Source organism: Sinocyclocheilus anshuiensis, unplaced genomic scaffold (assembly GCF_001515605.1).
Source record: "Sinocyclocheilus anshuiensis isolate Anshui unplaced genomic scaffold, SAMN03320099.WGS_v1.1 scaffold4535, whole genome shotgun sequence".
Classification (NCBI taxonomy): Eukaryota; Metazoa; Chordata; class Actinopteri; order Cypriniformes; family Cyprinidae; genus Sinocyclocheilus; species Sinocyclocheilus anshuiensis.
Window position 1 is genome coordinate 56,135 of NW_015551264.1, and position 12,075 is coordinate 68,209.

The 12,075-nt window shown below is 38.3% G+C and overlaps 1 protein-coding gene across 3 annotated transcripts; it reads left to right on the top strand.

Moving 5' to 3' along the window:
• The first annotated feature begins 4,662 nt into the window (after positions 1-4,662).
• On the top strand, positions 4,663-11,854 carry LOC107663448 (6-phosphofructo-2-kinase/fructose-2,6-bisphosphatase 3-like). 3 transcript variants are annotated; one of them, XM_016453689.1, is made up of 17 exons: positions 4,663-4,975; positions 6,639-6,767; positions 6,943-7,039; positions 7,144-7,210; positions 7,288-7,362; positions 7,442-7,498; positions 7,624-7,748; positions 7,844-8,051; positions 8,320-8,466; positions 8,550-8,654; positions 8,723-8,852; positions 9,264-9,326; positions 9,409-9,473; positions 9,556-9,735; positions 9,873-9,895; positions 10,527-10,577; positions 11,126-11,854. In XM_016453689.1, the coding sequence occupies exons 1-17, from the start codon at positions 4,894-4,896 to the stop codon at positions 11,130-11,132; spliced, it is 1,611 nt and encodes a 536-aa protein (XP_016309175.1). In that variant the 5' UTR covers positions 4,663-4,893; the 3' UTR covers positions 11,133-11,854. The 3 variants fall into 3 exon arrangements, with proteins under 3 accessions (XP_016309175.1, XP_016309179.1, XP_016309176.1); XM_016453693.1 differs by lacking the exon at positions 10,527-10,577 and having other exon boundaries at positions 4,664-4,975; XM_016453690.1 differs by lacking the exons at positions 9,873-9,895; positions 10,527-10,577 and having other exon boundaries at positions 4,664-4,975.
• Positions 11,855-12,075: the final 221 nt, after the last annotated feature.

A 12,075-nucleotide genomic window follows, 5' to 3' on the forward strand; every position in this document is an offset into this window, starting at 1 on the left:
ACCTGGAAAAGTCAGATTTTCATGATATGTCACCTTTAAATCGTGCAGCTTGTTGAAGCAAGATATACTATTTCTGAGCAGTTAGACTGGCACATAATAAAAAGTTCAAAAATCCAACTAGAGCTTACGAATTTTTTTTTTATGTGAAAATATCAGATTTATATAAAAAAAGTAAGAAGCTCCACCACTAAGCCTACCTCAGCAGGGTGAGAGCAGATTGTTTGAAAACACACAAATGAGTGTACAAATGAATATACGAATTAATATGAATTAGCAAAAAAATAGTTACGAATTGCCATTAAATTATGTTGGAAAAATCCTAAAGACTTCAAATGTAGGAGGGACTTGAGCCATATGTACTGTAGAGCAGTGGTTCTCAATCAGGGCCCACTAGGGGGCCTTAGCAAACTTCTACAAACATCAAATGTTAAGATGACTTAAAATTATTTAAAACAAGAAAAATCAAGCATTAAAATAAGCTAGAACAACAAAAAAAAAGATTTTTTTTATTTATATAAATGTTATATATATATATATATATATATATTTATATAAACAAACTAGCATACCTCAGAGGTGCGCGCGCTACGCATATGTCATACGCCTTCCGCCGGAACGGATCCGTGTATGATAGATAACGGAAGTGAGAGAAAAGTGTTTATTACATTTGAAATATGGATATTTTTCTTACAAAAACGCATGGATTTTCATTTTTGGGTGAACTAACCCTTTAAGGCTCTGAACAGATTTTTAAAACTATAGGCATCATAAACTTGCCGCCTTTGTAAATGGTTACAGAAAAAAAACCTGGACATTACACTAAACGACTAAGATTCACAATCTACCAGACTTTCAGGTCATTCTGAACACAACAAACTCGCATAGAAATGTGCGCCTCGTTGCTAGAAGATTAATAATGTGTTCTAATCAGCTCAAAATCTCAAACATGTTTGATATCCTCCGACTGAACGGATTCATAGTCTGCAGATAAAAGAGTCTGTGCCAATCATACTCTACATGAGTTCTGTTTTCTGTATATCACGATTTCTCAACTCATCCTAGCATATGTGTGTGGGGAAATAATCGTAGAGGAAGGAGATATTTACAGTTGTGGGGGTTTATGCAGTTTTATGATATACTATTTTAGATTCGGTGGTTTATTTTTAGGTTTGCCCACTTTTGGATGTTCTTTAAAAGGCCTAATTTAAATGGATAAGTTCACCCACATTGTGTCCCAAACTTGTATGCAGATCTTTCTTCAGTTGGAAAGTAATAATTGGTTTGGTTTGTTTTGGACCCCATTTACTTTCATTGTATGGACAAAGCAGTTCTTTAAACAATGTCTTTTGTGTTCCACAGATGAAATAAAGTCATAAACTTTTGGAACGACACGAGGGTGAGTAAATTGTGGGTGAACTATCCCTTTGATTAAGACTTGAGTCTCGCCTTTATACATCTGACAACAGATGTGTGACAGTTACCTACGTTAGGGAGGTGTACTAGTTTAGTTGCTGTTTGTTTTTGAATTGCTCTGACTGCTTGTACGTGTGTTGTGAGAGGAGAGGGGTCGGGTTGCCAGTTTCATTTACAGTAAACAGTACATCAGGACAGTGTTTATCGGAAATGACTCCCTACACTTTAACTTGTGAAATTAATTTGTGATCAATGACTCTATTTTAACGGCCTTACAGTAACGGCTGGGTAGTTCCATAAAAAAACACCTGAAGGATACAGCTTGCATTAATATCCACCAAACTATAAGTTAATGTAGTATCACAATGTACAATTTCTCTAAAATATATCTCAAAAGTTCAGTAAGAAACCGATTCCTTCCTTTAATAAAAGGTCCATTCATTACTCACTAGCTCAGAACATTAAAAAGTGTGTGTTTGTATGTACACTTCACTGTGTGTGTGTGTGTGTGTGTGTGTGTGTGTGTGTGTGTGTGTTTTGTGTTCTCTCTGGTCTATTCCTGGTTTTGACATCTTATCCCTGTGCAGAGTGCACCAGCTTCAGGGACAACTTCAGGATCACTTGCCTTTCTCACTCTGCTCATTTATTTTTACTATAGCGAGTCAGTCAACACTTTACGGTAACAGTGTGTATCACAACAACCCTGTGTACTGTTTAGTGTTTACTCTAGAGTCTTATTTCCTATTGTAGGTGTTTGTTTGTCCTTGTTCAGATGCATGAAGCAATCTATATTTCCACATCTTTCACTGGAAGCATGTTCTACAATGTGTGTTTTGTAAGCACGTTAAATAACAGATCTAGCAGTGCACTTCACTGAAAAGCCACACTCTAAAAAATGCTGGGTTAAATACAACCCAGTGCTGGGTAAAATAGGGACAAACCCAGCAATTGGGTTGTTTTGACCCAGCGGTTGGGTTACTACCCAGAAGGTTGGGTTAAACATTTAACCCAACCGCTGGGTCAAAACAGCCCAATTGCTGGGTTTGTCCCTATTTTACCCAGCGCTGGGTTGTATTTAACCCAGCATTTTTTAGAGTGCATTGACGTTACCAGTAACCCAAATCCCAGTATAATCTCCTGCATGGAGCGGTCTGAGAGTGTGTGCCCATTAGACTGTTTCCTGAATAAATTGAGATTTCTGTCCTAAAACCGGTTTGAGATTTCGTAGAGTTTTCTATTTTTCGAATGAAACTTGAAAATACACTCTAAAAAATGCTGGGTTAAATACAATTTTTTTATATATTTAACCCAGCATTTTTTAGAGTGTAAGGTGTTCGGAGTGCTTGTTCAACCCAGTCTCATGAGAAAACAACTGTTTGCAGTTGTGCACAAATTTGTATGATGTGATTAATATGGAAATTTATGATTTTTATTAAAAAAGCGAAAATCCATCCCTAGCCCTCAAGGAAAAAAGTCATAAGAATTTGCGACATTGCGACAAATTTGCGTTGCAGTTGCAAAGGTGTTTGGAGTGGTTGTTCGAGCGTTGCTATGTGATTTATAGGGTGATACGGGTGGCTTTAGGTGCTTGATAACTGTTCCAAGTTAAAAGAGCCCACCTCCAAGCCTCCAGATATAATTTGGGGGCTTTAGTGTTAAATTATAACCTGTTTCTTAATGAAAATCGCAAGTTGAATTAGTTTGAAGTTAAAAACACTGCTAGGCGAATTAAGTCGACCGCGTGTGGTCCCGCAAATATCAGCCAACTAAAAAAAGAAAAAAACGTTGAGAAAAAAAACTTGAGCTCAGCCAGACAGCTTTCTGGGACTGGGTCAGCGCGGCAGCCGACGGGAAACAGGTTCACTGTGCATTAACAAATGAAAGAGTGGGAAAGTGATACCTGGAATCACGAGAAAGTGACATGAAGCTTGGGAAAAACAAAACTGTTCTCATATGACTCGCAATTAACTTGCTTTCTCTGGGTGTCGCGTGTCTGTGTGAGAAGGGATGAATAGAAGGATTTGTTTTCTGATACTAAAACCTTCAGATGCCTTCTGAAATATTGGTCGGAAAGTGTTCTGAAGAGCTGCCACGCAAGAACTAGACAAAAAAAAGTCAGTTTCCGTTTAACGATGCGTGTAATATTTTCTGGACCGAGAAGATGTGAGGTTGGTAGAGTGGTTTTCATCCTGTACGTGCAGATGTGAGAGTCACCCAAGCACTCGGCATTTCACTGCAGACCTCAAAACCAACAAAGGCTTAACAAATTATTAAATGCACCTATTCCTTCATTGTTTCACTGTTTTACTCGGTATAGCTAATTTATATTCAAATTAAACAATGAAATAAAATGAAAAAGGACAAAATAAACAAAAAAGGGCGAAGAAATAAACACTAAAAAGCCTATTGTAGCCTATAGGCTATATATCGTAACGTTAAATTCAGCGAAGTTGCCTTTTCTATAATGTTCCAAAATGTTGAATTTTCATTAGACTAGAAGTTCGAAATATTTCGGAAGATCTTTTTATTTTATTTTATTTTTTTAAGTAATTAATTGATTTGTTTTTAACATTTTTGTTAAATAAACCCCAGTAACAATTTCTTTCAAATCACTGGTTTTGGTAAACGTTATATAAATGAATTCTTGAAATCACATACACATTTAGTTTCATTTAACTGCCGATTCATCAGTTAAAAAAAAAAATTAACAACCTTTTTACAGATATGGAAATAAAACGGACTACCATATTATTTTACATTTACCCTAAGAGTTGACCGTTACATTCATTACTTTTATGGCAGGAAATAATCATTTTAAAAACAAGAAGCCAGTAATTCAGCAAGCTTGAAGATGCTGGCTATTTTTTCCACGGGTTTATGAAGATTGATGGATTGATGTAGTGACTCCCCGCACGTAGGCATGTGGGGATGCCCACTCGACGCGTGACCTGCATCTTTAATGCTCTTGAGTGCGCTACCTTACAATCCCTTTTATCATTTTGTGCATATAATTAGCATTTAGAAATACAACTAAACATCAAAATAATAATAATAAATAGTCTATTATTAAAACGCATGGATGTAAAGTGTAAACACCACAGTTGTGGGTTTATTGATTTTTTTCATTTTAAGCATGTTTTGCGTTTCCCCGCAAGGTGGCGCGTGTGAACGCTCTCGCCGGCAGACACGCCTTCTATACTTGCGTCACAGCCTCGTGCTGCCGGTTCCGTATTTAAAGCTCGGAAGACGAGGGACGTGATGCGAGAGATTACCGGGAAGCAGAGCGAGCGAGGTGGTCTTCAAATTTATATTATTATAAAATTATAATCTTCAAACAGCTTTTAAAGAAGACGACTTACAAAGAAGAGACTCTTAATTCTTGGTTTTTCGGTTGTGTTCGCAAACAGTCTTGGAATTTCCGAAGCCGGTGTGTGTAACGTGCCGCAGTTTATTTAGCTGACATTTCCCAATCTAAAAGGAATGCCAAGGGAACTAACCCAAAACAGGATCCAAAAAATCTGGATTCCCTCTAAGGATGGCAAACCTTCAATGCCCCGCACATGTAAGTGATTACATATTTACATTTTTATTTCATTTTAAAGAATGGTGAGCACATATATTATTATTATTAACATTAAAGCGTATTTACATCTGAAGTTTAAGGTGATGGTCATCGGTAGCCATGACTACAGAATTAAAGCACCCTTTAACATTCTGAAATAGCCGGCTAAAGAGTGTAAGAGCGCTGTCTCAAGTGATCCTGTTGTCATGGAAACCCACGCGCATCGCCTTTGTAAAGACTTTCGAACTCATTGGCACGCTGGCGGCGCCAAGGCATTGAAGAACACTGAATAGGGATTTGACGGAGAGGTTGTCCAATCATGCTGGGCTCTGATTGGTCGAATTTACCTACAATTGGCGTGAGCGTGATGCTAGAGGATGCATAGGAATTACTCATCACAAGCGATGCATTATAATATCTGCTGCGTCTGGGATATCACTCTGCCCCTCATGTTGTTCACTGTGATTATAATGAAGGCATAAGTTACTGCAATAAATGATAAATAGCCTATACAGAAGTGCTCATATTTGGTAAGTTAGAAAGGAGTGTCGATGTATGTGTCACGAAAGACAGAACAATTGCAAAAAAATAAATCAGCAGACCATAAAACTTTAATCTAAATAAACATAATATAATTGTAATCATTTATGCAATGATACATTTTATTTACATTAATACAGTAAAATAATTGTATCCAGGATAGTGTTTTTTTTTTTTTTATTGCAGTATTGCAAAATTCTAAATGTCCTCCTCTAAAATAACAGTAAGATTCACAATGTCTAACATGTTAATGTCCCAAAAATTAAACATAATTTCCTTTATGCATAAAAATGTAAATATATATATATATATAAAAATATAATTTTCTTTTAATTTTGGGGTGACATGTTCTCCATAAGATTCTGTCTGGTCATTGTACGTTGATAGCCAGTAAAAGTCTAATAAGATCATTGTCTGTGTCTGCTGATTGAGCGGAGTTTGAGGTTGTGTGTTTCCGTTAGGGATCTTCTTAAGGATCTTCTTAAGGATTAACCCTGACTGCGCTGGTTCACATTGCCCATTCGCATGGCCACCTGCCAATGGACGTCTGTAATTCATTGAGAAAAACTGCTGTGTACTTTCTCTCTCTCTCTCTCTCTCTCTGATAGGGATTACTCTAACCGGCAAATAACTTGATGAAATAAAACTCAATCAGAATATACAAAACTCTGAATCCTAGCCTAATGCACAACTGCATAAATACATATAATTTGTTGGCAATTCCCATGAAAGTTCAGACATGCACAGAAACATGTACTACTTTGAGGATTTATGTGTCTGTGTGTGTACGAGAAAATGAGACTTATCTGCGTCTGACCCGGCTAACGTCTCGCTGCTGGCGGCGTGGAATGTGTGCATGTGTGTTTAAGTGTAGTAAATGTTTAGTTTTGAAAGTGCATCTGTGTGCACATGACCTGGCCCATGGCTGGCTGTCTGATTGGCTGGCGGGGAGGGTCGCTAACACGTGACATCATGTGGAGTGAGGGAAACTGAAAGAAAAAAAAATGTGTCCATTTCCCTTGAAAACCCCTAAAATATAGGCGAATGGCAAGTTGTGATTCTGTTCATACACATTTGTTTAGCAAAATGTGATCAGGTATTTTATTTTCATCTTTTATTTCAGCACATGCAGGCCCCCACCTGGCAAACCCCCCAACGGTGATAGTGATGGTAGGGCTTCCTGCTCGGGGCAAAACCTACATTTCAAGGAAACTCACACGCTACCTCAATTGGATTGGTATTCCCACAAAAGGTACAAAATCAAGCATATATATATATATATATATATATTACATAAACTACATTTAAATATATAAACTACATAATTTATTTTTATTTTACTATAATGTTTTAGCTTTATGAATTTCACCTATACACAATAGTAACATTTTGCAGGAATTCTTAATTGTGAATATGTGTATTTCTAGTCTTTAATGTTGGCGAGTATCGTCGAGAGGCAGTGAAACACTACAGCACTTACGATTTCTTCAAATCGGACAATGAGGATGCCGTAAAAATCCGACAGTGAGTTGCGTGCCTGAACTACACAATGCTATAATATGAAAATGAATTCTTCAACTCGTTTATGTAGATGTATGGAGTAATTAATCTTTTTGTTTTGTCCTCAGGCAATGTGCCTTGGCCGCTCTGAGAGATGTCAAGACTTACCTCACCGAAGAGGAAGGTCAGGTGGCTGTAAGTATCTTCTGTAGATGTATAAACAGCTAGCTAGGCTGAGAAGAGCAGATCCTCACCGCTGTGTCTTTCCACAGGTTTTTGATGCTACAAACACAACCAGAGAGCGGCGAGATATGATCCTGGAGTTTGGTGCAGTAAATGGCTTCAAGGTCAGTTATATTCTCTTGAAGATTGCTTTTGATGACAATTACAGGGATGAAGACCACTAATACAAATGTACTTTTGCAGATTTTCTTCATTGAGTCTGTTTGTGACGACCCAAATGTAATCGCCTGTAATATCTTGGTAAGTTGCATGATTAAGAGTTTCAAACTTTATATATAACGTATATACTTTTTTGCACAATGACTGCTAAATTACTGGCAATAAAGTGTGGAAAACCTCTAAACATTACATGAATGCCTAAACAGGAAGTTAAGGTGTCAAGTCCTGACTATCAAGATTGCAACAAGACGGATGCCATGGAGGACTTTAAGAAAAGAATTGAATGTTACAGAATGAACTATCAGCCGCTTGACCCTGACCAATATGACAAGTACGCTAGCAATACACACACACACACACTTTCTTCGTCACTGACTTCTCTTTAATATCACAAGATTAACCGCATTTCCTTGTTTTTCCTCTCAGAAATTTGTCCTTCATCAAAGTGATCGACGTGGGTCGCAGATTCCTGGTGAACCGCATTCAAGACCACATCCAGAGTCGGATCGTCTACTACCTGATGAACATCCATGTGCAGCCGCGGTCTATTTATTTGTGTCGCCATGGCGAGAGCCAACACAACCTGCAGGGCCGACTGGGCGGAGACTCTGGACTGTCTACATGTGGACGAAAGGTACTATGCTCATAAATCTTGGAAAAGAATGCAGGAGGTTCGACTTGTAAGGTTGGGTAATTACTTTTGAATAGTTCTTGACTCCTCTTAAACTGACTTATACCTTTGCAAGCCGTCATAAACAGGCATGTCGTTGCCAGTAAGCTCAATTTGGTGCCAAGGACGGTATTTGTCAAATTTGAAACCGTGTGCTAGCCAAGAGTACTAAATTACCCATGTGTCCAATTTGTCCAAACTCTCCAGAATAACAAACCGTCCCGCTCTGTAGTTTGCAGGAGCTCTTGCTAAATTTGTAGAAGAGCAGAACTTGAAGGACTTGAAGGTTTGGACAAGCCAGATGCGCCGTAGTATCCAAACCGCCGAGGCCCTCAATGTGCCGTATGAACAGTGGAAAGCCCTGAATGAGATTGATGGCGTAAGTGCATGCTTCTCTGGTTTGTTTTTTTTGCAATGCTACTCCATTTCAATCTCCTTAAATTGTTTGTATGTTGTCTATAGGGTGTGTGTGAGGAGATGACCTATGAAGAAGTGAGGGAGAGGTTTCCAGACGAGTTTGCTCTCAGAGATCAAGACAAATACTACTACCGCTACCCCTCCGGAGAGGTACAAACAGACGAAACAGACCAAGTATAAGAAAGTATCCTTAATTAAATGCTTCTGTCTTTCTCCAGTCATATCAGGATTTAGTTCAGCGGGTGGAACCTGTGATCATGGAACTGGAACGACAGGAAAATGTTCTTGTCGTTTGTCACCAGGCTGTGATGCGCTGCCTATTAGCCTACTTCTTGGACAAAAGTGCAGGTGAGATTCTTAAATGAAACTTCATATCATCATTTACTCACCCTCAAGTCATTTTAAACTCTTATGAGTTTCATTCTTCTATGGAAAACAATAGGAGAAGTTTAGCAGGATGTCCCATGTTCACTTTTCCACACAAATTGAAGAGAAAGTTCCACTTGAGCTCCAAAAATAGTCCATATGACTTCTGAAGCCATAAGCTAGTGAGTTTATGTGAGGAACAACCCCTTGTGTCCCCTTGTGACAAAGAAGTACATTTTAGCATACTTAAAAAAAAAAGAGTAGGTAACACTTTAGATTAGGGAACGCTGTTCACTATTACTTAGTAAGTAAATGACCCCTCATCTGCATCCGCACACTTTTCCGTCCTTATTTGCAGTGCAATCATACTAACCTTTCATTTCCTGTCGGCAGATGAGATGCCGTACCTGAAGTGTCCACTCCACACAGTACTGAAGCTGACCCCGGTGGCTTATGGTAAGTTTATTATCTCTGATAATATCTAATCTGAATTATTTTGTATAACACAAACTAATTGTGTGTTGTTGTTTTTTTAAAGGGTGCAAAGTTGAATCCATCTCTCTGAATGTGGAGGCAGTGAACACACATAGAGACAGACCAGAGGTAAGCACAAGCGCATACACAGTACACACAAAACGCTGTACCATTTCAGCTTCTAATCGCTTGTTCTATCTTCTCTCTCTAGGAGGTGAAGAGAGGCCCGAGCACTCTGATCAGGAGAAACAGCGTGACCCCTCTCACCAGCCCTGAACCCAATAAGAAGCCCCGCATCGAGGGTCTGGATGACACGATCGTCAGAGAGGTGACGCCCACCCAACTGACCCTGTGTTCAACTTCACACACCACTCTCACTCTGTCCACACAGGTGAGCCACCGTTACTGTGTCATATCTTCACTCCATAACCCTGTAGTGACATACTAATCATTTCATGCTTCGCCTTTTCACATTCTCTTTCTGTTTCCTTCCATTTATCCTTCCTCATTCCACTTTATGTACTACAGCACTGGCTTAGTGAAGCTTGTCTGTAAGTATTTCCTATTTCTGTTTCTTCCTTATCTTCTTCAAATAATTGTACCCGACTTGACCATCACATCCTTATCGGATTTTAATTCAACAAGAAAATGTTGCTCATATCTTTTGGTTGTTGACGTCCAATCAAACTCAAATTCTATCTTGGTGTGTATCTGTCACTTGGTGATTTATTAAAACTAACCAATCAGACGTCTTCATAATTATGATGTCACAGCAATGAGCTCATTAACATAAAACCACCTGCATTTACATAACATTACTTATGAAGTATTTTGTAACTTGACCTGCCCTGGTGAATGTTATTGTGAACCATGCCAGTACATAAAGTTTAGCCAATCATGACAACCTTATTTGCATATAGAAGTCTTAAAGGTACAGCAGCAAGCTTGTTTGTTTTAGAGAAAGGGTAGAAAATGGTCACGTAAAACAAAATTACAACTGATTAAATGTTATAATGTTACAATATGGGCCCTTTAAAGGTGGTATTATTGAAGATATAATCAAGTACTGTAGTGACACTACACTTTATGTTCGTATCTTCATTTATATCTAGATAGCCACTTTCTCATTTGTTCTGTAAATGATCACTGTCTGTCTCTCACTCATTTTTTACATGCTTAAAGACGCACTTTTTTACATTACCTACAAGTGGTGTCAGTGCTGCTGTTTCAGAGGTAACGGTCGTAGAAACTAATGTGGTAGAGTAGCTAAATAGTATAGCAAACGGTCGATAATGGGACGCTTCAGGGTTCGGGGCAGAATTTGCAGACTGCAAACATTTTCTATAGTGATTTTAGGATAAAATCGAATCGATTTAAATCTTGTAAAATGTGTTAAATGGAGGTAAAATTAAACTTTTGGGCCCTGTTTACACCTGGTATTAACATCTCGTATTTACAGTTTTATTTAGTGCTTACTAGCTACCTGAAACAGATGCTAATAACAGAATACCAGGTGTAAACATGGTTATTATTAGTTGAACATTTTTAGCCAAATTATTCAATAAGTACACCAGCAAAGCATGCAGAATCTGTAGTGTTTGCGTTCATTGTTCGAATTCTTTGGACATATTCCCGTTTTGAGTGCAGATTCCATGTAGATTTAAACAATAACAATCATAACGGTTTTGTGTTATGCTAATTGCTGTGAGCTAGCAGCTAGCTTGTTGAGTAAGACCGACTGTTCAGTAATTAACCAAACGATCTACATTCTTTTTGCACAGAACCTGAAGAAATGCTCCATAGAGTGCCATGAACCCCCTCAGCTCTGCCTGTGAGATTTTAAGGCTGTGTTGCTTTACTCAGCGCGGAAGAGTTTCCTGCCAAGCTGCTTCCTCTTTTCCTCCCAGAGATGGTGTGTGTGTGTGTGTCCAGCTCCCAAAAATGGACACTGAGTGCAGCTGTGGGTTTTTCTATTAGTCCTTCATGAACTTGTAATTAATGTGCGTATCGTGTGGTTTGTGCTAGTATGGAGTTTAGTGATTTCTATGTGTGTTTTTTGGGTATGAAGGGAAAATCGGAGCCCAGTTGCAGGGATTGTTGTCAACCACCCCCACATTTTTGGACACTATTCCCAGTTTACGTAACAGGATACTACTTGTATATGTTTTTATTTTGGTCTCAGCCAGTTTTTTTTAACACTGATGTTAAGAATATGCGCTGAACTTCGAAGGACGATGCTAAAACAGACCAAAGATCACTCGGGCTGATTCATGGCTTTTCTACACTCACTTTCAAACATATGCTGCAAATAATAAATTGCACATTTAGATCATTTGCATTTATTTGTCTTAATTTCTGAGGGCAATAATGAATCTTACCATTTGTAATGCTGCTGGCAGTTTTGAAAGCTGTTTAAAAGTTCTCATGTTGTCCACTGCGGTTTCAGATGATTTGTGTTATGGATATGGATTTGTTTTTTGTGTGTGTTTTTATGACCTGATGACAAGGTCGATGCGCAAGGTTATAAAAACAGGGTGTTTTATGTGTGTTTGGATGGGACAAAGTGAAGCAGTGTCTATATTTGTTGTTTATATTGAATGTATTTTGTGGCGTGACTGATATCAGATACATTTTTATACTGTTCATTTATTAATTCCCTAGAGTGCCTAGTGCTTGAGCTATCAGGCCAGAGCTGCTTTTTTACATTCTAATATGAGAATTATATTGAAAA